At 40.2% G+C, this 27,118-nt stretch overlaps 2 protein-coding genes across 2 annotated transcripts in view; one reads left to right on the top strand and one right to left on the bottom strand.

Annotated features, from left to right (window-relative positions):
• Positions 1-27,118, top strand: part of MCF2L2 (MCF.2 cell line derived transforming sequence-like 2) — a 164,847-nt gene that overhangs the window by 65,478 nt on the left and 72,251 nt on the right. The window contains exons 14-15 of the mRNA XM_009321723.1: positions 2,383-2,486; positions 5,942-6,030. Coding sequence (XP_009319998.1) covers positions 2,383-2,486; positions 5,942-6,030 — 193 coding nt within the window. The remainder of the gene's footprint in view (positions 1-2,382; positions 2,487-5,941; positions 6,031-27,118) is intronic.
• On the bottom strand, positions 10,379-11,701 carry B3GNT5 (UDP-GlcNAc:betaGal beta-1,3-N-acetylglucosaminyltransferase 5). Its single transcript, XM_009321722.1, has one exon. It carries the CDS (start codon positions 11,517-11,519, stop codon positions 10,383-10,385), a length of 1,137 nt encoding a protein of 378 aa, XP_009319997.1. The 5' UTR covers positions 11,520-11,701; the 3' UTR covers positions 10,379-10,382.

Below are 27,118 nucleotides of genomic sequence, written 5' to 3'. Positions count from 1 at the left end.
ACTGAACTCAGATTTAGATAGGGTAACTGGACATTGGCAGCATATCTGGGGTATTTGGGAGTGCCTGGTAATGGTGTGAGGAAGAGTATGAAACAATGTCTTGGTGGTCTTTAATTGAATCAGTTTTTTTGTGATCGAGTCTTAGATTTATTTTTTTTAATGCTGATTTTTCGAGGTATAAATAGGATATAGTTGGGAGAAGCTCCAGGAGATAATATTGTTACATGCGATAGATATGATCACAGCCTGCATCTTGTCAAGGTCACGGTAGATGAGAATTTAAGGCTAAACAGAATCTTCACGATGCATTAGTATGGAAAAGATTAAATTTGCTGATGCTTGTAACCACTTTACTCAGGGATTCATTGGGAAAAACATAAAAGGGCCTGTTTGAAAATCTATCAAATAGTTGAAGAAGGTTGGTATTCTGGTTTCGCCAATGGTAGAAATCATCCTCCCTGCAGATTAGAAAGGTACGAAGAACTTAGACAATAAGAACAAATAGCTTATATTTGCTGCATCTTGCTTTTTTTTTTTCCCCCCTTTGATTTCAAAATGTCAGTACACCACTTTTTGGGTGAAATAACAATACCTTTGAGAGAATAATTACTACTTCATGGAAAGCTTTCTTTGGGACGGGAAAAAGAAAAGTATTGAAAGTAGTGCTCAAAATCAAAACAAATCCCCTGCTGTATATTCTGAAAGAGAGTGATGGAAGAACCAAATAGAGTCGACATTTGCATTTCAGCTCAGTCCTGGGAACCATAAGAATCTTCTACCAGTTGATTATAGCTGCTGGTGGCTGCCAGACTTTGCTGTTCCATTGAAGAAACTTTCTAATATGGAGTCATTGTGAGGAAGCAATAGGCATGAAATGGACATTGCCAAGTCCTCATGTCATTCAGCATGGGATAAAACCAGGACGATTTAGGAAAGAGTTGGAGAGAAGCTGCTTTAATTAATTCTCTTCCCAGCTGCATGGTAAGGCAGTTGAAAAGACACAGGGTAGAAGAAATGTCAGCTTCTGTTATTATTGTCTATGAAACTGATATGTTGTCTTTTTAACTGCATATAATTTGGGGTGTTTCTATGCTTTTTTTGGCCTTTTTTTTTTTACTACATTAAAAGAAGAATTTAATGACAAGGGCATTTGAAAATTTGTTAATGTGTTTCTTTTAAAAAAAGTGTTGTCGTCTCCTACATGAATCTTTTGATACCATGTCCTCCTCCTTCAATTTATTGCATCCCTCAGCTTCTCCCAGAGAAGAAAAAGGTATTAGTGACCACCAAGACTCTCAACGGCTCAAAACATTAAACTTGGTGAAACCAGCTTAAACAGATTGTTACTGGTTGCATTTGAAAACACCAGCTTTTATTTTTGGAAAAGTTCTTGTTCAATTTGAAAGTTTTCCCAGAATAAAACTGCAAAGGACTTAATCTCAGAATTGCAACAATTTTGTTCTTTGTTGCCTGACCCAGATTCTTCCATCATTTCGTCTGGTATTCATGTTTGTTTTTACCATGACATGCATGGCTGCCTGTATCAATTCAGCAACTAAGAAAAAGGAGAGCACTCCTTGCCTTGTACTTACGCAACATGCACTGTGACCTCATTATCAATTTAAAACAAAGATACAAACTGTAACAGATTATTTTCTACTCAAGCCAAATGTATGATTCCGCTTCTCACAGTTCACTCTCAACCTTTTCCCTGGACAGCAGTCTCAGGATAAGTGGTTATGTCGTTAAGGATGATTTCCTAGTAGCATTGGACAACTCACTGTCAACTGTGGTTTACAGAGCCTGCAAGGCCCAACAAACCTGACACGACAGAGCGTATTCTGGAATAATTCCCTTGGATTCACTGTCATTACATACATGGGCACAGAGACTTGTTGAACACATCATGATTACTCTTTTGAGACTTGTTCATGTGATGAAACTTATGGGGAACAAGCCTTTATAATCAGACATTAGCAAACCATTACCAGAACCAAAATTTCCTTTCTTTGGGAACCCATACAAGTAGCAACACTTGAGCTGAAAAACTATGCAAGTGAAAATTACCCGACTGTCGATACAGCTGGCTAACATTTACCTGTGCTACCCTAAAGATGATTGCCAGGGAGGATGTAATGTACCAAAGTAGACATTACAGCGTGGAGCTGTGGGTGCCAATTCGAGACACAGCAGAGCACCAAACAACATAGCCCATCCCTTGTGCCAGCTGGTCTGCCACCACTCCAGCCACAATTCAGTTCTCTAAGCCAGGTCTCAGTTCCCACTGATGCGACAGGATCTTTGCTCATTGCTTTTATTAGCAAGTAGGATTTCAACTTTTAGCACACATTTTCTGATGTACTTTTGTTTTGACTCCTTCAGCTACCAACAGGAGGTCCACAGAAATTTCCTGCCCTCCAAAGTCCATTTCTGAAGTAGAGTTATCAAAAAAGAAGAACATTAAGAAGACTAAAGGTGGAATTAAGGTAGGAGTATCTGTGTTTTGGGGACATCCCATATTGTGAGAGAACTCAAAACAATATAAATATAGGTTTACATATTTATAGTTGGAATTAAAAAATCGAACATTTACAAGTTAATTCTCTGGTAAGCTTTTTTTTTTACACTTCAGGTTGCAGTTTGAAAGTTACTCAGATGACAGTGTTAAAAAGATTTATGCTCATGTACATGGAAAAACAAGTTACACTAAAGTAGAAATTGCTTTCAAAGGATGAAAGGGGAAATGTGGAGGGAATGTCCAACAATAATACATTCAAGTGCATCCAAAGTGCCAATCCTTCCTTATAGCGTATGAACTATTTTGTTTCTAAAACTGGAATTTTGTTCCAGCTCCTCTGAAGTTAAGATGTGTGATGTTCAGGGTTTTACAAAGTTACATATTTTTCCTCATTTAAATATTTTCTAAGGGCAGTTTCTACTCAAAGGAGGAAAGACTAGACATTTAATACTTAAAAATACATCAACCAACCAACACACAAAAAAACAAAGAAGAATTCCACTGTCACCTGTTGCTGCATGGGCAAGTAAGGTTCAGGGAAATGTATTTTGCTTTTGTGTCTCTATGATGAGATTTGTTGCATTATTGTTTCTGCAGCAAGATTCTGTTTAGGACTCTGAACATCCTTATCCTTCCCTCCCTATTCCCAAGCCTTACCGCATTTAAGAGCCCTGCCCTTACAGCAGAGCCTTTTGTTTGAGCTGTAGAGACTGACTGGGATAACAGAGCTATCAAGACAGCTGTTTGGACCTCCTCGAGTATTTTAAGACTGGAAACAGAAGGATCCAGAAACTTCATTCACCTGCAATTCCTGTAACTAACATGAAGTGCAGCTGCATCCTGAAACTTTTCATGTGCCCAAGCTAGCCGAAATAGCCACTTTCAGAGAGAGACCAGACTTCTTTTTTTTCCCTGTCAAATTCAAGTGATGCCACATTTGTCTTATTCAAAATGTTTGGGTTTAAACCATGTAAATATCCCTGTGAAAGAGACAGGAGGAGTACCACTGAAGTTGTATTCTGAATGGTCTGTGCACAAATGTTTTGTAACTTTGCCAGCATCCCCTTTAGTTACAAGTTTACCAAAAAAAAGACAAAAAATCAAAACATATGCAGTGCCATTCACTCACCACCTTTTAAATAACATTGTTTTGCCATAATTTTCTTGCATCTTCCCTGCATTAAGATTTGTATTATTAGCTCTTCAGTGCAGCATATCATTAGAATGGCAAAAAGTGCAATTTAAGGTATGTTCTGAGCAAGAAAAAGATAAGAGAGGGCCCTGACTGTGTTGAGGGAAATAATACAACTAATATTCAGAAAAGAACAGCACAGGAAGTTGGGTAGTATGTGAGAGAGGTATGATCTTGATTTGGCTGCCTTATGAAAGCGTGATGAAAACAGCAAGTCGCCTATTTCACACTGTTCAGCAGTTTGGGGGCAGAAGAGGAAGAAGGGAATAAGCTTTGTCAGTACACCTCTGGGGGAAAGAAATACCCCAACCTAAAATAGGTTATATACCAGGGAAAGGAGATGATGCCTAGCTCCTGCAGCTGCAGTTGTTAACTTTTTCACAGTTCATTAGTTATTTTAAAGATGATTTTTAAAGGTGAGCTCTATGTGAGAGCATAGCCAATAACAGAGATCACATTTTATGATAAAAGTTCTCTGGGTGTTTTCCAGTTTAGTCCATTATTATTGAAGGTATTCTTAAAAGAAGCATTTTGGACTTTCTGATTTTTAATGAGTAATTCACAGAACGAAACTTCATTAGCACTTCTTACACCAGTAACAGCCACACACGGACGTGCTACTTTGGCCTAAATACCCCAAAAGGGTTTAATCCTGTTAGTGCAGAAATTCCACACAGATCAGAACTAGTTGTTTTGGGTTTTTGTTTGGGTTTTTTTTTTGGGGGTGGGGTGGGGGGTGGTGGTGGGAATATTTAGGGGGGTGGGGGTGGGAATATTTAGGGGGGGAAGAAGGGAATAGCGTTACCCTGAGGCACAAAAAGCTAAAAATGTATCAAGTGTCTACCTAGCACAACTCTTATTATTTAATGGTAACTTTTGATATAATGCAAGCTACTTCAACCCAGCTCTTCTGCTATCCGTACCCCTGACTTGCTCATACATTTGACCTTTATTTCCCTAAAGCTGAAAAGCAAAAATTAAATTCAGTCCATTTTCTAATATGGCCAAAACAGCCTACCACTTCAGCAAGAAGCACAGAATAAAATCTAGTTATCAGTTCACCTTTGTCTAAATTCACAGAAAGTAACTTCAGAATTAGTCTTATTCTTATTACTTACTAGTAATGCAGGTAATCATCAGTTGCATTCCTCCCACATAGGTATATGCAACATGGTACAGGCTTTATAAAAACATCCATTCATTCATTTTTAAATCTATTTTCCAAGACTACAGTGCAAATTACGCCCCCTTCTCCTTCCCTCCCATTGTTGCTACAAAATTTGTATTTTATTCCTTCTGATAATAGTTCAGGTGAGGATAGTTTATTAATGGATTCCATCATCATCACCAACCAGCTAAATAATTTAGCTATACAGAATATAAGAGAGGCCACTGCTTTTTTCCCCCAGAATCAGCCCTTAAAAATGAAAGTGCTCAGGAACTTAAAGACTCTACTGGAGTTTAGATATTGGCTTAGATTAACTGCAAACTGCACCTGAGTTGTTTTACTGAATTTGAAAAGATTGCCTTTGAGTAAGCCCAAGTAGTGCTTGGTGCTTTTAAAGCTGCAGGCCAAAAGGAGGAAAAGCCTGCTTAAGACTTGCCTGGAGCACACTGGAAATGATCCAACTCTGCAAGATGGACAAGGAAGTAGGTTAATGTTTATCAAAATATTATGTAAAAAGCCCCAGTCCATTTCAACCTGGGGACAGCCCTTGACCATGTATACTGTGCTCAGTATTTGAGGGTATGCACTGTCTTACGTAATGCTGCTACTAGTACACAAAGACACTTCTCAGAGGTACGAGACTGATTCCCTAGACTTCTCCATATGGCACTGTACAAAGAATTCTGAAAATGGGAAGCCTTTAGGTTGGCTTCAGGCAGGAAACAAACAAACAAAAAAAGAGTATTTCAGAGTCTAAGGAACAGACTGTTATGCCTGTAATTATCTACATAAGGAGGTAATTCACCTTCTATGGTGGACGAACGTAAAGACTTTGCCTGGAGTCAAGAATGCCTCCCATGCCAATACTGAGCAAAGAAGTAGAAAAATAGAGGAGGTATTCTTGATTTACAACCTGCACATCTAGAACTCAATTATTTTAACTTGTCCAGTGATTTCTAGACTATGTAAGATCTGGTTTTTATTCTTTTAGAGAGTTAATGTTCTCTAAATAAAAGCATCAGCAATTAAGTATTTTCCCTTTTAATGTGTCCTTTTTATTCAGATTGAAGTGATGCATGAAGCTAGTCAAGGAGGATCTAGTAGAGTCCTGGTGATGAGTGAAAGCGATGAGAACTTGTCAACAAGGAGGAGGTAAGGCTGCACACATAAGCCAGTATCATGTTTTTGTTCTTAGAATGCGAATAACTGCATTTATAGTACAGTCTCTACAACTTCTTTGAAGTTCACTGAGATTAATAGATAATTAGATATAATCAAGTCACTGAAATGCTTATAGCCATGCATTTATACACAAGGCTATCAGCTGGAAAAACAAGCAAGATTTCTCTTTTGTTTTGCCGGCTTGGGGCTTTTTTTGCAATTGTTTTCCTTAGAAGCATTAGTTACATGCCATGGGAAAATAAGTCATTAGAATAAGCCTTGCATGTATTTACAAAAAAGCAGTATTAAAGATCATCTCATTGTGCTCAGGATATTTGTACTTGACTATATGCCTCTGAAAAGCTTCTGGTTTTTTAAATGCAAGCAATAATCTTTTCTCCCTTTCTGCAAAGTCCTGAGAAAGAGATTATTAATGATGTATTCTAAAACACCAAATACTTAAGTCATTTAGTTTAACAAGAAGTACCAAGCAAACCCAGTTTAATTTAGTTGAACTCCACTGTTTCTAGGCCAAAGGGAGCAATTAAAACAAACAAACAAAACACCACAACAAAACCCACCCTGCAACAAGCCAAACCCCACAATGCTCACTGACTGAATTTCCTTTGTTCTCTTCTTCAGTACGATTTAGGCAATTTATACTTGCGTTATACCTCTCTCACACAGGTATACACTGAAGTTACTTGATGCAAAAGACTACTCTTCTAAAAACACTAGCTTGATACATTATGCTAGACAAATTGGAGACATACAAAAATGCAACTTACTACTATCTGAATTTAATTATACCCTATGAAAATACTATGACTGGTCTCCAAACCATCAGCTAGTTTTCAAAAAGTACAAAGTGTGATCTGAAATAGAACTTATTTAGATAGATACACATCTCTCAGGGAATGATTGCCTAAAGAGAACATACAAATTTGAAAGCTAATATTAACAACAAGTTAAGCTTCTAATATTCAGCAGTTTTAAACAACTTTAGACCTAGAAGCTTGGTAAACAAAATTTTTGAGCTGTCTCCTTTCTTGGGAACACCAATTTTGCCTTTTGTGCCACAAAAGGTTTGGTTCAAGGTAGAATAGGAGGGAAGGTGGGGAATCAGTTTGAAGTCCTCATAAGAGGGGACTCAGAACAGCATTTAAAAGCATCAGAGCTGAGCCTGTCAGTTACAAAGAAAGTAACAAAAGATATTTACCACCTTTGTTGTATTGCTTTGTTTTGTTTTTTTTTTTAAAAGAAATAAGTCTGTTTATTCAAAACAAGTTTTACAAAACAATTATCTTTTTGTGGTACAGAGCAAAGTTTAAGAATAAATATTGAATACTTTGTATAAAAATTAGTAATAACAAAGGGAAACTGATGCAAACCAAACAGGTAAAAACAATTTTAGCATTAAATATGCTGTGCAACAATGTCAAACTCTTAATGAGGAGTGACCATTCAGGCTGATACAGTTTTATTTGTAGAAGTAAAACCTGACAGCCCTGCATTGGAGCACCGAGACTACTGTTAAAAAAGGTTCCAGATAAAGGTGTACAAATCTTAAGTCAGTGTTTAGAACCAGAAAATAAGAAGTTTTCTAGCTTCTCCATTTTTTGAAAGGAGTGCCTTCATGCTTTCCTTTTTATTCAACAAGCAACTTCTTTTCACTGCAGCAGAAGAAAATGCATACTACAAACATCAAGGCCCTTTTAAGATTAAGAAACAATTCAAACAAAACTCAAACCAGCTGTAAAACCAAAGTATTTCCATGGTCAAAAGTGACTTTCAGATAATGGCAAGCTACATTTAAGCAGTTTTAGATGTTAGCTAGGTCATTAGCCTATAGAAGTTTAAGCTACTTAAAACTTATTTTACCTTTGCTTATATGAGTGAAAACAGTAAATCCCAACACATAGTTATGCTGGAAAAATTGTAGTCTTAACAGTACATTTTGGCTGCATACTGCGTATGAAGACCCTCGTTCCCTACTGCTACAGTTAACAGGGTGACTTTTTCTAGTAGTGCAGTTTTGCTGTGCAGCTTGTTGATTTAAATGGCTCACAACAGGTCAGAGATCTGATGAAGCAGCTTTCCTTCAGTGTGGAATACTACTTTCTCTATATGTGCATTTATTTCTCTATAAGCCAACAGGTTATATAGATCTAGGGTTGTCTTGTTTTGGTTTTTTCTTTTAAAACACACACATCCTCAGTACTGTAATCAATCCATTTAGGCAAGAACAGGAGCTGGATTTGTTCTTTCTAAAGTATAGCTGTTACATTCTTCAGTCATTCTGACACCAGTAAAGGATTTATTTGTGGGCTCTTTATATACCTAACATTTGGGTCCAGTTAGGGTTCTTATTCTTTTCCTTCTGGAAAAAGAATTATAGAGTAACATATTTCACTTAATTCCAGTAGCTACGTACCATCCATCTGAAACGGCAGCTTAGAGAACAGTCAGCAAGCTCACTCCTGGATTCTGTCTATACTAACATATACCATCAGCCATTCAAACCATTAAAACCTGCAGCACAGCTCCAAGAGCAGTTGCAATTATTTAAGCAAGAGTTTACTACTTGTAGCTTAAAACTGCCAAGTCCCATATAGCTGTTCTACAGTAAAGTCAGAAGACACAGATCAAGTACCTCACTGCTCCACGCAGCAAGGAACTTTGGGCAGAAGAAACAGGCTAGTCTTAGACAGAAAGCAACTAGTATTGCTCCTGTCATTATCAAGTATCTGTTGGAAATGTGCTTATTTGTGAGCTTTTGCACTGTTATTGCTATACTGCTGATAAATTTGACTCATTCAAGCTTTCAAGAAGTAGTTTTCTGACACTATCTACATTAGAACTTGTTCCAGCATCAAATCAGTTCACAAGCAATATCTGACTGTACCTTGTGTGGGCTGTGTGTCCACTCCAGGAAGAGCTACCACAGGTTTGGCAATTAGCAACTAAAATATCTGTCCTGAGAGTCTGAAAACACCATTAGTGAGCTATACAAGAAAAGACTGCAGACATCCTAGAACTTTAGTTCTCTGCAATATTTATATGGCACCACAGTACAACTCATAATGGCTGGAGTTTAAGCATCACTGAGTTTGATCATCTATCCTGATTTACAATGCACAGGTGTTTTGTTCCTCCTGCAGGTTAATTTCAGTTAACGTTGAAATATATTCAAGATACAGGGTTTTGTGGACACAAACTACCCTGAAATTTTAAAGACAATTTTGTGCTTAAGACTTCAGGAGAAATATTTTAGTGATTTTGATTTGTGTACCAAGTTTGCATGGATCACCATCTCCCTATCCCTTCACTGTGAAGTCAAACTTTGTGCAGAAAATACCCTCCCTCTTTGTTAATACAAACATGAAATTTTGCTTTTTAAAGTCTTTAACAGCTTCAAATTAGCTATAAGTAACATTCTCAGGGACTTTTGCTACTTTTCACCTTTAGAACCATGAATATTGGAAAGCAGAAGCATTGTTAAAAGAAAACTCATTTAGCTTATTTGCTTTTTGAAGATTGGACTGTTCAAATATACTGCTTCAGTTTTCAGAAGGCAGAGAAGGATTAGCAAAACCAGTTACATAAGTATAATATTTGATAAAAATCAAATATTACTTATCTTTTCAAGTTCAGTCCTGATCTAAAGAGAGCTCCTTTGTTACTTAAACAAGTCAGAGGGCACTCAAACACTGTTTCCCTATTTCAGAGATTTAGGGAGCTTGGAGAAAAAGATTGTAGCAGGTCTTCACTTCTAGCACTCACTGTTTGTCAATTGTGCAGGTCGAGACTTACTTTCTATGAAGCATTGAGAAATGGTGAATATTTGTAATCAATTTACATTGCCTTAAACTACTGCAATAGTCTCATTCATCAAGTCAGAAGTTCTATTTTCCTCGTGTTTTGAAAGGTCTACTCCATCTTAATATAGCAGATTTTCTTTTTTTTATCATGTGCCTTAGTTCACATAAGTTTTTTTAAAAAAGCTAAGACTTACTGACAAGTTCAAAGTAACAGACGTTTTCACCAACCATTTCAAAGTCTAGAAGTCAAGTCCATTATAGTTCATTTAATCCAGACTTGCATCCCTTGAAGAGTGTAAAAAAAACAGGCTACAATGTAAAAAGTTGCAGTACAATAGGACAGTTATTCCAATAAGAGTTTCTGAACAGAATTTGGGACCATCTTCCCCCCCTCCCTTCCCCCCCGCAACTATTCACATTTAAGTTTTACCTCTTTCCATGCTTACATATATTTTGAATAAACAGCTAAAAAGTTGTTCCTCTGTTTTGGCTCAGTGGATCTTCAACGCAGATATTCAAGTATTAAGAAAATGCAGCTGAACAAGGATATGTGTCCTCATAGTATAGTTTACAGAGAAGCACAATATTGACTAGTCTGCAGTATATTCTACCCCAAATCCCCGAAGAAAACTTTTTAACTTTGGGATCTGTAGCCTGCTTCCAGAGCTGGTGAAGATCGTCTACATGTCCATGAGATGTCATCATTTTGTTATAAATGCAGGGATGATATGGAGCCTTTCCTTCCCCAGAAAAAAATACATGATATTGTGGTACAATTCCCATTTTATTGGCACAGAGACCCATGAAAACATCATCTATATAAAGACTTGTATTGAGAGTCAATGAAGCCTCATATACTTTAGCTGCTACATCATTTGATATTACATATGCAGCTCCTGCTGTGTAGTCAGGATAAGAGGGCCACTGGTACATTTCATATGGAACATAGTATTTGCTACTCTTGTCTCTTACGGGAGGGGATCCACGATGGACACGACCAATCCAGAGATCTTGAACACCCATTTGTGCTAGACTTTGGAGATAAGCAACAAGATTTGGCATATGGATAAATATATCATCATCTGCAGACATAATGAACCTGGCATGAGGACAGTAGGCATTCACCCAGCTAAACTGCAAAAGCAATTTAAGAGTAAGATTGTGAAAAGTATCCAGGAAGTCTTGCTGAATCAAATCACTGTATTTCTGGTCTTCCAGCTGAAGTTCTTTTTGCAGCTGTGTTTGCTGCAGATGATCTGTTGGTCGTCCTAAAGCAAAAAGAGTTTTAATATTGGCATTAAGTTGAGAGCGAACATATTTCTCATTACCCCAAGTTTGTCTAATTGCATCCCTCCGATGACGGTTTTCGGGAGAAGTCTTCACAAACAACAGGAGAAGGACATCCTGCTGCTGACATTTCTCTCTGTGGTTGATCAAGTACTGGTAGCTTGATACTCTGTCCAAGTTATCCCTGTTGATAGACAGGCTATCATTCACAAAATGGTAGCTATTTATGAGGTATCTGTATGAATAGGACTTCATATGGCTCACAATGTGATTATCAAATGGTCCCCAAAAAATCATGAGACACAGTATGAAGCAAGTGGCAAATATCTGCAAAAAATGGCATTTTCTGACTCTTCTGGGACTAACAAACATTCTGATGCAGTTTCTATAATCCTTATTCTTGTTCAGGATCAGTGTTTTTACAGTGCCTGTGTTTTAGTTTAAGAGCACAGTGTCACCCCTTCAAGATAAGTGTCCATTGTAAGGCATGTTGTCTTTCATTCAGTATCCTTGTAAAGCCAGCTTTGTTCACAGATTTCACAAGCCATCTTTTTTGAAAAAGATGACCTTTCTTTGATTGAAAGAATGCAGACAGTTTTGAAAGATGAGACTTGCAGATGAGTATTTTCCCTTTGGGGCATCTTGAAGTGAACGCTACAGTTCTAAATCGGATCTTCTCATGTGTTTCCTTCCTTCACGAAGATGAATACCTACCAATTGTAAGGGGGTGGGGAGAAGAGGAGAAAAGTTTTAATGAGCTATTATTAACACATCTGGGTTTAGGTTTGGTCATGGAAACGAGTTGACTACTTAGACGCTCCTCATCACCACCCACCTACACACACCCCCCCCCCAAACCCAAAACCTGGCAGCAAGTTAGAGGTTGTCAGTGGCCCAGAACAAGCTTGCAGGAGGCTGGTGAAGGAGCAGGGGAACCTGACACAGAGGCTTCAGTTCTGACACAAGAAACTCTTTCTTAGAAAAACCCACTGCCATTAACCAACAGATGACATTTCTTTTCAGCTAGGAGGGAAGCCACACCCTACAAATGACCAAGTTTAATAGGCCACCCAAAGACAACTTCTAAAGAGCGAGATGGACGCAGAGACCTGCGACTGCTCCCGGATGTGGAGTGTGGGGCCACCACAATGGCCAGAGCTGCCCACAGGCCTTGCCCCCGTCACAGCCACCGCAGGTCCCTGTGCTGCCACACTCCCCTCGCTACCACCCCCCTCGACCAGGCTCTCTGCGAGAAGGGCCTGGAGGCGGGCAAGACAGCCCTCGCTCCTGTCTGGCTGAAGGCTGTGGGGGCTCAGGTTAGGCAGGGCCGCCCACACCTCAGCGCAGTGCCCCCCGCCCAGCTCCTCACAGGGCCACCTCCACCCTGAGGGAAGGCACCACCTCCATGTCGTCCCCTTGCCTGTACTGGTCCTTCCCCCTGCAGCCCTGGTAGCGCAGCAACGGCCTCATCCAGCACCAGGCCGCGGAGCCCTCTTTTGCCTCGACCCCACCGGCAGGCTTGTTGAAGGGAAGCAGCCGTTTGACTTCCACGGTCAGCCTGAGGTTGGCTGGAAAGTGCCACTAGTACAACCATGCTCCAGTGGCACCCATTACCAAACATCCCATTATCAGCTTAGGACCTCTACTTTTTAGCTGATGGTGCAGATTGAGATTGTTTGTAACCCAAGCTAAGGTTAAGAGGCAGATGATGCTGCAAGCTACACCAGACAGGACCACAGACAGACTCTTCAGTTAGGCACCCCTCTATCACAGCTAACACTGCAGGGCTACCATCTCTGCTAGCCACTAGGGTTTTAGTGAAGAAGAGAATCCAAAGAAAAGGCCACCCAAGTGCAGCCTTCTTGCCCTGCAGTTTGTAAAATTCAGTTCTTGTAGCCAGAGCTCGCTCTGTCTGCTAAACAAGAACAGTCTGAAGGAGCAGCTACCTGATCATCATGTAAAAACCTGAGAACAGAGTGAGCTCTCTGTCATGCCAGAAATGTAGGACTAGCACCGTGAGGAATGGCACCCCACAAGCTAAGCACTTCTTGCACAGAAACACAACCCCTGAAGCAAGAGAACACAAGCTATCACTATTACGTTAGAAGTTACATGCAACACAAATGTTTTGAGATTGTTTTACCCATTTGAGGTCTTACAACTAGATAGCATGATGAGAATGCAACAGACTATACAGAGATAAGAAAACTTGGATCAATTTTCTGGTGTAGTTGTCTACCGCAGGAAGGGGAGTGGCTGCTCAAAATGGGAACTGTGCATTGGTGCAGTTGAGGCTTGCAGATTGTAGTGCATAACAGAAAAGCTGTATGGGCAGTTCAGTGAATAAAAGTCAGTCAGCGCTTTTTATAGTATCAGTTTAAACCCTTTTTATTTTAGAAAGATGAAGTTAAACAATGCACCTCAGAGTTATAAACTCAGCAACGTTACAATAGAACGCTATTGCAAAGCTTACTCTTGTTTCAGATGAGGCACAGAGATGCAGACAAGCTGGAGTGTTATAGAAATGCAGACATTTGATAGCTCCTTTTGGAGCTCGCTCTCTCTGAAGAAACCCACTACTTCCTGAGAGTGAAGATAAGTTCTGGTTTTCCTCTCTGACCTAGATGCTTATTTGTGCTCTATTCCAAAAATTTGTACTCTATATGAAGTTGGCCAGTTAGCACAAATGCTGCAGCATCATCTCCCCCAATTAAGTTTACAAAGTCTTATAAAAAAAAGAAAAAAGAGGCTCAGCCTAGGTGGTCAGGTTGCCCACTGCCATCAGGAGAACTTAAAAGCAGCTGACTTTTCTGAAAGTAAAGGGAGCACGAGGCAATCTATTTAACCACTTGAAGCAGTTTACCTTGCACAGGAATCCTAGTCACCAAATACAGCTTTAGATTACACTTGGATAACATGTTTTGCCAACAGTCTGCAATTGCCCATGTCATCTGGTAAAAGGAGACAACAGTCAACACCACAAATACAAAGTGACAGAGGTCACTGAAGACTAGCAGTGAAACTAACCTACATGACAGTTATTGCCACTAAGGAAGAATAAAAGCCCCCAGAAAAAACCAACAAAACACACTGAAGTCACCATGGAAACAGCTTTAATTATGGAGCAGATAGCAGAGGACAAGGGATGTGGTGCATAAACTAAATTTTCTGCTCCCTAGCACCCCCCTCCAGGAAGTTAGAGGTGCTGGAAAGAAAAAAGTTAAGCTTTTCCTTGAAGAAAAAACAAGCCATAAGATCAACTGACTAAAGGATGTAACAGTCTAGTCTGTCATTTCCTTGATCTAGCTCAGGGGAATTAGATCAGCCTTTAGTAGACAGAAGTTGCTCAGAATCCTCCTCAGAAACATACCCCTCAGGTAAAACTTAAAAAGCAATTATAGATGAGCAATACTGATGAAACTTAAGGAGGCCTATACCTGCCCCCCCATCTCCCTTCAAAAAAGCCTGGAGATTTGCATTGAAGGTGCCAATGCACAAGTAGAATCTCTTCCATGGTCAGAACTTTTTATAGCCCAACTGCAACACCCATGTTGCTTAATCATGATTCTCCTTTCTGTAACAGGAGAACAGGTTGACTCGACTCACCACAGGAGTTATTCACTGCCAACTGATTCTCATAATTCTGAGAAAAGAAAAAATAACCTAACACACCAATGTGTTCTCCCTAGCAAGAGGAAACACTGCGGAACAGAGATAACACCATGTTTGACAGTCATTTTTCTGACCACAATTAAGGTGTTTTGCCTCTTAGTGTGCAATTTCTAGTGGCTTGGAAGCTTTTAGATCCACTCTGAGACTGGAGAGACTGGGAGAACCAAGCACCCATATACAGTTCCTGTAGCTGCCTTCCTTTCCAGTAGATTTAAGATTCACAACTGTGTGTGGTCTTCCCCCAGTTGCAAGTACTGCAAGCTTTTTTCACCCTGCAGCAACCCTACCTTTCCTAAAGGGGTTTGTTATTTAACCTTTCAGTATTACCACAAGCATGACTGTCATTTGAATGTAACATCTGTTTACAATTCTGTATTTTGCATTCAGTATATATTCTGGGATGAAAGTGGAGCTAGCATAGTTTGTTATACAAACCTGATAGTTTATAGAGTGACCACTGTGCAAAAGCAGATCCTTAGGGAGCTACTTTAAATATCCACAAAAGTCAATATTTGAAAAAAGTCAGTATGAAGTTAATTTCAGGATAGAAGTAGAACAGTTTTGGAAAGTCCACTGAGGAGAGACAGACAAGAGAGACACTGAAGAAACACAGAGATGCCTCAGACATGAAACACCAGAGAGACAGACCCTCACGGTAAGAACCATGAAGAGACAACATTCACACAGAAGACACTCCAACGTGGAGATTTTTTCCAGCTACCATCACCCTGATAAAAGCATAAAGCCAAGAGATACCAACTAAGACTGCCCAGAGAGAACACCCGACAACTCCCAGCTACAAGTTTTGTCATGTGGGTACAATACACAGGCTGAGCTTCAATTAATCTGCAATAGATTCGATATGCCACATCCCTGCGTAACATGTATTTTAGGACAAAGATCATAACGTATAGTTATTTTTCGCTCCTTCTGCCTAGGACAGAAGATAAGTTTAGATCACAAGTAGCTTTCCCAGGCAATGCAGGATATTCCAGTAAACACTATTTTAAATAGAACCATTTTTTTTTTTACTATCGGCTTGTAGCAACTGTCCCTTTCACATCAACAACTCTTAGATAAAGAAAGTTCAGAAGATCTACAAGAAAGAACACCTCAAACATTGCCTAGTTTCAAACAGAAGTCATCTGAAGAGCCGCTGATCTCTATGTCCATGTCTTGTCCTTGGCTGTGTCAAAGTCACTTAGTTTAAGGGTGCAGTTCCATATGATGGTTGAGCTCAATCAAAAGCTTACTGCTGCCAGTTGGGGACAGCCTTACACTCACTCTTCTCCCAACCCTGCCCCCTCATCCTCATCACACTGACCTTCCACAGCTTGCAACAGCTCTGGAGCTTATAGTTGCTCAACAAGCCAAATTCAGCTCCTCCCAACCTTTACCCCTGAAAAAGCAATCTGTTGTAACCCTGAAGGAAGTATCAGAAAGTGCTTAATTCAGGTCAAGCTGCATCTAGAGCCTAACCTAAGTTCACAACAGGACTCAAGGGTTGCTTCTGTAGAACCAGATGTAACACACTGTTTCTAAAGCTTTCAGTCTTTTCTATCCTAAGGCTACTACCAGGCTCTGTGTTACTACAGAAAACTTGAAGCCCTAGGACAGGCTTTTGGTCTGAAGTCAGAATAGTCCCGTCACATGAGCTACTCCAGATCAGCTTGTTTGATAGTGGAGTGCGATGTCCAGGTTAGAAGGCACATTGCAGAGATGCTCCATCCTGCTGGAAGACTTCAGATGTCACATGGACCTAAGCTGCAATATCACTTCTACAGCACTAAAGGAACATGCCCAACCACAGAGATGACAGAAGCAGACACACTGCAATTAAAGCTGCAGGGACTAAGATTAGCACTGCCTGGATTTAAATTCAGACAGATTTGTCAAGCCTAGTGTAACAATGAGACAATCCTGAAAAGAGTGGGTTGGGTTTTCTTGAAGCTTTCAATCTGTTTAGAAAGGAGCTACGGGTTCAAAGAACACATTTTGGCATGTTTGAGAGTTTTGTTTATTAAGTAGAATTTAAAACTTTTCTGCAATGTTTGGGTTCTGAGCAATTTAAAGTTATAATTCCTATGAAATTCCATCTCCAGCAGTACTGATTTGTGTACTGCTTACACCAAAAGCCCAAAGGAAATCTAGTGAAGTTAGCACACCAAATAAGCCATCAAAACACAGAATCACATATTTATCAAGACTTTCCCTTCCGACTGACTAATTAAAGGGTAAGAAAGTATGTGCCTAAGTTAATGGGAACAAAGCCTGAATGGACATTGCTGCTCACAGCTTTAGCTACAGGATTATGTAACCTAGGTTCCTCTTACCATTTTTCCATTGCTGACATGTCTTCACAAGTCATGCTATCTGTCATCTCTACCCTGGCCTATGTCCTCCTTCTTCACTCCCCAATATTTGAGAACTTCTTATACATCAAGAAGTTGCTTTGAAACTAATCTTCAAGTTTCTCTTATGTATGAGCTGGATCACAAAAGAAAACTGAACAGAAACACTGAGCAAGTTACACCCCTGACACTTATAGGATTTCCTGCCATAGTGACAGAAAGCCATTTTAAGGAAAAGAGATGCAGTAAGGTACTTAGCTAAGCCTTCCTTCCTACATAGTTCGCGAGCACCAAGATAGAAAGAAAGCACAAGCACGCAGCCTGCAAAGAAAATAATTTCAAGTAATGTCAAAACTTCCACTGTTACACCTTGTTCTGTACAAAACTGGTGAGAAATGGGAGGTCAATTCCAACAGGTATCTTGTAGGAAAATATGGTCACAGTGACAATGGGATTAACAATAAACAGTCTAGTGCTATCAAGATCTATGAAGAGTTTCAAGTCAGGTCATGGATGTTGCATCAATAAGGAACGTTAACTCAGGGGTGACTGACAGTAGCTTTGAAAATTTTGTTTCAAGAACATTTAACCCACCTTCTGCAATGTCATATGCAGACTTTGCCTGCAAGTTCTTTAGCTGGCCTGCAACTTGTAAGGGTAGTTTCCTGGGATGGTAGAATCAGCATTCTTAGATGCTTTTTGTGTATGCACCGAGGGCTTCTCAGATTGAACAGACACCTGATCTTCAGAAGGTAAACATCCAACACCTTCCAAAACACAGACTCCTTAAATGATTCTGAAGTTGCTCAGTCAAGAGCAATCCCCTTAAAAACAACAAAAAAAAGAAGGGCACTGAAGTACAGCACTTCCTCCAGGGGAGCTTTGTATTAGAAATAACTACAGCAGCATGTAGAAAAATGAGACATTGAAAGCTGTGACCACTTGCTGCTTCTCATTGATGTGTAACATTTATAAGTGCCGGGGCAATCTCTGAAGTGTTTGTTGGCAGAGAAATTCAAAGGATGGCAAAGCATCAGATGGCAATTGAGTAAAGCATTTCAACTCCTTCAGGGCTGGAAGCAGAAACAGGTTGCAAATGCTTAACGCCGCCAGGAAACAGCTAACTGCCAGTAGAGATTTAGTTTCTACAGAGGTTTTGCACTCACTGCAACTATTGGGTGGAAAGGAAGAGAGTGATTTCTTCAGTTTCCCCTAAAATGGAGCAGCAAGCTTCCCAGCTGCTACAAGCTAAATAGAGACATCTGCCAGGATGGACAGACTTGCCTTTTTAAGTTGTTCTCATCAAGATCAGTTCCCTGAAACAGCTACTGTGCAGATAGCAGGTGAGGAGCAGGACCACATCTTTCAAGCACGAGTCTACATTTAGACTGAAATTTTCAGTTGCTTTAACCTGCTATATCTACTGGAGACTCTTCCCCGTACAAGCTAGAAGGGAGGACTGCGTTTTTCAGAATGAAAGCCTCCAAAGTATGAGTCATTTAGTACAAGGGATTTTGCACAAAACACAAGCACCAACATGAAATTCTTTGCTTTGCGAGCAGCAGATTGGGTGAAAAGACCTAGTTCTTTGTACTGACAGTAAGGATAATATTCTGAAGTTTCAGAGTCTGGCAGTGACACTGATTGAGGCCGCATGCCCTCATTTTCTGAGAAGAGTGACTAAGTAGTTAACTTCCACACAGGCAAGTCAGAGCTCTAAGACACAGCTACAAAAGGCCGTAATGGTACCTACTGTGTATCTGTTTTGGCAGATGCCAGTGATGAGCTCTAATGCTATACCAAACAGCAGTCTGCATTTACGTAAGTTCACTTTTACAGTGCCAGTATTTAAAGACATGCCAGATTGGTACACATTCCTTTCAACTCCCATGTACTAAGGCAAAAATACACAGCAAAGGGGCAGAGCACATTAACTGCAGCTGTTAGTGTTACCCTGTCAGGTGTGGATGGCAGAGCTTAAGTATCAAAACCATTCACCCAGCACTAGTCTTCCACTTCAGTGAGACTTCAGTCAGCACTTTTTATAGCCTCTAGAAAGCTCCCCCCCAATTTTATAGTAGACAATTTCTGTTCATATTTGGAACCTTATCTGGAAGCTTCTGTATGAGTGTTGTAAAGAATTTTCTAGTGACTAGATTTCACTTAATCTCAGAATGTTGTAAATACACCTTGCCTGCAAAAGCGGGTGAGGACCACAAAAAGCATTCCAAAAAGGGCTAGCTTGCCACTGCTTTCTATCCCACATTAGTGTATACACCTCTTTACAAAAGTGTACTTCAGACAACCTTGCAAGAAGGACATCCCATTACACATGGCAAGCTTTGAGCTGAAGGTTGAAGAAAACTGTTTTCCCCATACTAGAGAAAGCAATTGTGAAATATCAAGCAGTTAAGGATTGAGTCCAAAGCTCAACACTGGAAGACAAGAGAATGCAAATTCTCTAGTTACATATTAATGCTGAATTCCTGTTTCATAGCATGTTACAGTTGAAGAGCTAGAACATCACAGCCCCACCTAATCAGTAATTCTTTCTGCTGCCTGTTTTAAGTAAGCCCATTGAAATATTTATTTGCAGCTAGATCTAGAGATGTTATTTCCTGCATATTTTCCCCAGAAACCTATGGTGATTTCTGTTCCGGCCTACAGGCCATACCTGAAGATCAAGCTGAACAACTATCTGAAGCAGACTTTTTCCATGCTAGCTGGCAAACTAAAAGAGGAAGTCAAATTTAAGACTTACACAGCTAATTGCAAGAAGACTAGTTTAAGGTGCCTTTCTATGGGGCCTCACTTTGAAACTTTTTTTGCCTAGTAAGAATACTTTTTAAAAAATACAATGAGTTAGAAAGCATATGAAGGACCCGCTTAAACGGAAGACTAACACTGTTGTACCATGGCCATTTCTAAACCATGCTAAGCTTTGCTATTCTAGTTCCATGTTTTAAGATATTTACTCTGGAATGAAAAACTTATCTGCTCTCCAGTCTATCCCTCTTCCTCAGACAATACTCTAGCCTATGATCCCAATTCAGCACCAAACTCCAGATGGATCTCCCATATTGCAGCAAGAGTCTACAGTCAAAATTTGGATGTTACATGTGTCACTAGCGTGTGGGCACTAAAGCAGGAAGACAGACAAATGAGAAGTTCAATTTGTAGATTAGAATGCAGGGGGGTTTTGTGCCAGACAGAGCATTGTGGTTTTTTTTTCTTTCAGTTAGACCAATAACGATAAAATGTGTTAGAATTAAAAAAAAAGTCAAGTCAAATACTGGTTAACTTACAGGGTACAGGAACCGGTGGGGTTTTTTTTAGTGTTCTATTAGACTAGTTCTCTCCTTTCCAGATTTAAGTTAGCACAGATCAGAGATATGTAAACTCATGAGTCCACATAGCAGAGTATCATCCCATCTAGACTTCCCAAATCAGCTCAGCTGCATAAACTTGCCTTTCTCTTAAGTATGACTCATTAACTTGAGCCAAGTATCATGCTGACTTACCATTCAGACACCATTTATACTCTATACACAACTGAGTATGACAGAAGTCCTGGATCACCCCTTTCTGCATCAAATATTTCCCTCCCGTAGTTTATGTTCCCAAACCTACAAGTAGATCCCTGGGAGACAAGTCTGCAGGTTTACTTGTCTACCTGCAAGCCATGTACACAAGAGTTCGAGGAAACTGGGCTGCAGAACACTAATACTGGTTCCCATCCTAATGGTACCTGGTCAGTAAGAACCAACATCACTTTTGTTAAAAACTCTTCCACTTAGATGACCCAAGTCACACGGTCAGGAACATAGCCTGTTTTTCAGTTCCTTAGACATGTTACAGAAATTAAGGAGCAAATCAGGTCCCAATCCTATGCACAGGGATACTAGACAGTACAGACTAATTTTCTCTGTTGCCGGGGAAGTATCCAGGTCTTCAGTTTCAAGGCCATGCTTTCCCCACCACATATACACACCCAGCAAGCACAAGGTCTAACGCCAGACCGAATCCACCATGCACAGAGATGTATCTCAAGCAAAGCACACACCTATACACAAAGGTCTTAGTAATTTAAGATAGTCCTCTTAAAGCAACTATAGGATCAGCCTAGAAAAGAAGCAGCTCTATGGAAAAAACACAATACTTCTAAGAAAGCATCTGTATATATAATTAAATTTAAAAGATGAGCTTTCTGCTGAGTGAAAAATCATGAGGAAGAAAACCTCTTTTAGATGACCCCCTAATGGCTCATGTATGGCTCACAAACGTAGCAGAGCTGCCATTGCCACAACACTTCAAAGCCCTCCTCTTGAGATCACCAAGAGTAAATATTGCTTAAGCCACTTCAGCTTTCCTTACACCCACAGATCTACAAGCACTTAAGAACAGACAGTCATTGCACACTCTGTTCCCTTGGCCCTAAACAGAATCATGCCTTGTTCATTCTCACCCCCTCCTGTTCGCTGCTGTACATAGCTGCCAGCAACTCTTAAGCTGAAAGAGAGAAATGTTGTATTCCACTCGAGGCTGAGGGAAGAGGAGGAGGAGAGTTATTAATGACCCTGTCTGCTTCTCAGATAATCTCATCTAGTGGGTTGTCTTCTTTTATTAATAGGAAATTAATCTATTTGAATCAAGCAAGCAGATTGCTTGCTGACCACATAGTGTCTTCTTGTTTAGCATTTGTACTTCAGTTATTTTCTTAAGAGATTAATTCCCATTTGGGGTAATTCTGCACTAATTTGCTAAAACTGTTTCCACACGTGCAAATGCAGTGTAAAAGTGAAGTCTATATATACACTGTATACATTCACACACATTCTTCTGTAGAAGCATGAAGTACTAGTCATTCAGATACAGCAACAGAAGTTAAAGAACTTTAATTTTTAATGACTTTAAAATTAAAGTTACATAAACAGCACCTTGAATTCAATTAAGGAGTCACCCTAACTTTAGGCAAATCATTATCTAGAAATAGTGAACATACCAGACTGTCCATTTCTCCTAAGTCCTAACTGCCAGACTGCAATTCTGAAAGCACTCAGTCTTTGCTGGCATAAGAAAGCCCCAAGTAGTTTTAAAGTTGAAACTGAATAAATGTGCTAGAAGCATTATGTTAAGAAGTACGTGTAGTTTGAGGAAAGCCGAACTCCTATCAAAGAAACAGGTATCATCCAAACCTGCTAGGTTCATGCTCTCCAATCAAGAGCTAGCTATCTATATCAAAAGATAACCACTTCTTGGGGTGTGGGGAGAGGGTCACAGAAAACAGCAAAGAAAGTTTTGTTAAAGCTAAGTGTACTGGAAAAGCTGGCCACCAAAAAGGACTGAAGAGGAGAATGCTTTCTGCATTTGCAACAACACCTGCTGACAGAAGTCACCACTGTTTTAATACTTCCACAAGATCTGGATTCAGATGGCTAGCTAACCTTTTCCTTTAGTTCGGTAGTGAAATGTTAAGCTAAGGTCTATTTCAATTATTTTATATGACTACATAAGTTTTAAGGTGTGCTGGTTTTGGCTGGGCTAGAGTTAATTTTCTTCATAGTAGCTAGTATGGGGCTATGTTTTGGATTTGTGCTGAAAACAGTGTTGATAACACAGGGATGTTTTAGTTGTTGCTAAGTACTAGTCAAGGACTTTTCAGCTTCTCACGCCCTGTCAGCAAGAAGCTGGGAAGGGGCACAGCCAGGACAGCTGACCCCAACTGGCCAAAGGGATATTCCACCACACCATATGACATCGCGCTCAGCATATAGAGTTGGGGGAAGAAGGAAGGGGGAGACATTCGGGGTGATGACGTTTGTCTTCCCAAGTAACCGTTATGCATGATGGAGCCCTTTAATGTAGTCTTCACATTTTAAATAGTTTTCAAGACAGTCAAATATTTCACGTCAAAAGCTGCTGATTTTTTGTAAATTTAAAGACAGATTCAATACAGAAGGCTCCTACATACATGTTGGGGGTCTCCATGTTTGTTTCAAGCAAGCCAGAAAGGCACAAACATCTCAGATTTTATGATCTGTGGATCGAGAACCACCTCAGCATATACAAAGGGGCTGTAGATTGGCTGGAATAATAGCGGTTTAAGGCTTTGTTTAAGCCTGCCTACAAACTGGGTGGGATGAATTCCATTAATCCTCTCCTATTTCTGTGGTAACCAAGGAGAATTTTGGCCTTTTATACAGCCTTTTCTGCAATGCAACAAGGCCAGGCACTGAACAGGAGACACTCATCTGCTTTTTGTTGTTACGAAGTATGGAGAGCAGGAACAGCACAGGCTCATAGCAGAAAAGCGAGAAGAACCAACAACCCCCACATGCACTTAGGAGAAACGTGACGATACAGTAAGCTGAAGCAACTTAAGAACAGCATCCTGCAGCTTCTAGCTTACCACAGTTGAAGTACCCTCACTGAGAGCTGCTAACAAGTCACTGGCCATAACAAGCCACAGAACAGAGGACTAAAGAAAGAATTCTTCAGGCCTAGCTTCAAGATTCAAATCAGATAACAAAAGTCAAACAAAGGAGCTGCAAATGACTCCCAACATGTTTAATAAGCAGTGAGATTTCTTTAAGACTACAGTCTTTGTAAATTTAATGAAGGAACTTGTGCATTTGCATTTAACCAGAAGTACTTGTCTCTGCTTAGGAGAAATGGGTAGTAGGTCACACTGTTCAATAACATCAACAGCCAGTAAAAATAATATTTTACATAAAAATATGTGCATGTTGTATATATGTGTGTATGTATACACACACTTCTATGCAAGACTAATGTAGGGCCAAGAATGTAACTGAACTACATACAGCACTAGCATACACACAGCACCCAGAGTCAGAACTGCTGCAAGGACAGTTTAGTGAAACAGAGTTAAGTACAAACTACAAATGGAAATCATTGGTAGGGAGATCACAAAACACCAGTCTGGATTCTAGAAGGAAGCTACAGAGACAGGAGCAGAAGCTTACAAGACAGGGATGACTTAAGGCAGAAGGAAGAACAAAGAAAGCCGTTAAAGAAGCCTGATCATTCTAGAAAGTTGAGCTTTGAGAACAATGCAATAGAAAAGTCAGTACTTGTAATTACCACAGGACTTCACTCAGTCTTGCGGACAAAGCAACCAGAAACTCAGAAAAGAATTAATCATAAGTATGGTACCTTTGCCACCTCTATTACCTGCTGTAAGGGTTTCCTACTAAAAATGCAGTGAATAAGTATTTTTTGGGGAAGTCAGGAAAGTTACAAGCACTTTGTCTAGTCTTTAACAATAAAACACACAGGTAACACACCCCAGTATACAGTGCTAAGTGAAAGATTAATCTTCCTTTAGTTAACCAAGTCAAGTAGAAGAAAATCCATCCATTCTCAGTCTGTTTCATATTCCATGGAAAAACACAACTAACAGGGGGGCAGAGGCTGTGGTGGTGAATGATGGGTAGCAGTTCAAAGAACAAGAAAAGCTGTAAGTTTCCTGCCCTAAGATAAAAAGCTAGTTTAAGTCAATCAGCATAGGTCTTTGGAGAATCGAAACTGGAAGAAACTTAGAAGTCGCAGGATGCAGCAGGTGAAATGTGAGCAGAGAGTGACTTACTGGGCCAACAGTAAGTTCAGTTTGAAGCAAGCTTCCTCAGCTCTAAATGCCGGTATGTCCCAAAGCACCTCCAACAATATGATCCATGTTGTCAAAAGGAGTTCTTTATTTTGAAGCTGCTGCACCTGAAAGGTGACGGTGCACCTTCAGAGCATGGCAGCATTCCTGGGAGTTTTGAGTGACCAAGCACTTTTTATTCAAGTTTAAGACTACAGCCAGCAATCTGGAGATGGTACCAGGCAGTCAAGCTTGACCTCATGAAACTGGTTTGCAGCAAGCAAACTTGCTCTGCGCTACAAGGCAGGAACTCCTACAGTCTGTGGTCTTAACAATATGTAGACATCCCTCTTAAACAGCCCTTCAAACTAAGTTGCTTTCACTTACAACATCCCCTTCTGAGGTCATCTGTCCTCAGGTTGTTTAAGCAGTCTTGGGATCTATTAGATTTTCTGAGTTATTTGGGCATGTAGCAGCAGTATCTCCAAGCCACAATTCCATCTAAGTTGAAGATCAGACTATGGAGCCACCCAAGCAACAGATAAACTTCAGGACTGGTACGGGTTCATTCTAAAGAGCTGCAGTTCCAAAGTGAAGGGGTTATTTCATCATCCTATTTCCATATGTTGTGGTGGTTTCCCCATTGACTATAGAATTTAAGTCAAGTGACATCTTTCAGAGCTCATTCCATAGCATTCCCCCTCTCGCTGCCAAGGACAAATGTCCTATTCACAAAACTTATGAAAGAGGGGAAACCTCTCAAGTGTCCGTGACTATTATTTCAGACATTGAAGACTCAGGAACACACAGACCTCAGTTCAGGATCTGGACCACAATTTCCCAAATGTCGCAAAGATTCCAAATACGCAATGTCTCCTCTATCAGTAGAAAATCCTGCTGTCACTTCTGGCCAACTTGACAGAGGTGGACTATGCTGCTTTCCACTGGAATTTAAAGATTAGTTACTACTGAGGTCTGCTGAATAATCAGATAGCCTCACTTGAGATGTGCATATCCTAGGAAGCTGAGGAAGGTACTTTACTAAACTCCGCAGTAAGTGAAGGAATATGGAAGGAAGAGCTAGTAGTGCAGCTGCTGACTATCACTTTCTGGTTCCCTCGTGGTGGAGGGAAGTTTTCTGCCAGTTCGAAGGCCCAGCAGACCTACTGCAGTAACAGCAAAACCACCGCAAGTTTTCCCAACAACAAAAACCCCTCAGTACTTCTGCACTTTTAGTAAGCGACATCTTCAGGTTAAAGGATTACCTAGACAATTCTTCAGGCATAAACTGATAACCATGGGAGATAAGGCAGTGCTTAGTACATCCTAGATGCCGTAACACCGTAGGTGCAGAATAACACCCAACACATAAGCCACTGGCATTTCAAATGATAAGCAGTGACTTGCAGGGTTTTCCACATGCTTTTCCCTAATCTGTAGGTAAATTACCATTCCTAGCTTTAGTATGCACTACTCCAGTTTGGCTGGATGTCAGAGAGACTGACAGTGTCCCAACTACTGCTTTGGGCAGCATGAGCAACCGGTTTGCTTCTCAATAATTTAGGATCTTAGAGAAAGCAGAAAGTGATAGAGTTTTCTCTTCAATGGAAGAGAACTAGTAAGCAGATACTGCTATTGCATTTCTAAGCAGAAAAAAAACCCCCAAACATTACCAGTGAGAAGGCCCACATTTTCACCGGGATACTACATTTCTGTGTATCACAGATGGTGGGCATCTATGAAACTAGTTCTCTGCAGAACAACCAGTAACTCCTATAATATCAGAGCAACACCCAGCCCTATGTGACGGTCTAGCCTTCTGGAACACCGCTAGAATATTCCATGACTGTTGTTATCAACAGTGATTTAACGTCTCCTGCCCTGCTCAACAAGGCAAAAAAAAAGCTGGCATTTATCCTTTCTCAGAATACAATTATTTTCCCTTTTTTAAAATAATCTATCCCTTTGGTAACCCCATCCTTTTCCCTTTCCAACTGCTAGGAGAAATGCAAGAATTGGGGAGGAGAAGTGAGAACAAGACAGCATCATACAAAGTCTATTTCAACAGCTGCACTCTAATAGTTTCAACACTACTGCTAAGAGATCCTCGGGCATAAGCCCCAGCAGTCACTAGACGAGCATGCTGCAGCGCAGGAAAGCGGCACGTACTGAGTTCTCCGCTGCTTTGTGTAGCCAGAATAGAATTACAGGCTTTTTTTATCATTGCCTTGCACTTAATTTAATTGCTTACATTGGTGTAACGCCAGTTTCCCATCTCTAGAGAGACTCCAAGAACTTGCTCAGAAGCAGTTAACAAAGCTACTTCTAAAAAGCTCAGGCGT

The sequence above is a fragment of the Pygoscelis adeliae genome, unplaced genomic scaffold (assembly GCF_000699105.1).
Source record: "Pygoscelis adeliae isolate BGI_AS28 unplaced genomic scaffold, ASM69910v1 Scaffold223, whole genome shotgun sequence".
Lineage (NCBI taxonomy): Eukaryota > Metazoa > Chordata > Aves > Sphenisciformes > Spheniscidae > Pygoscelis > Pygoscelis adeliae.
The sequence above is the reverse complement of the archived record's forward strand: the minus strand, read 5'-3'. Positions and strand labels throughout refer to the sequence as shown.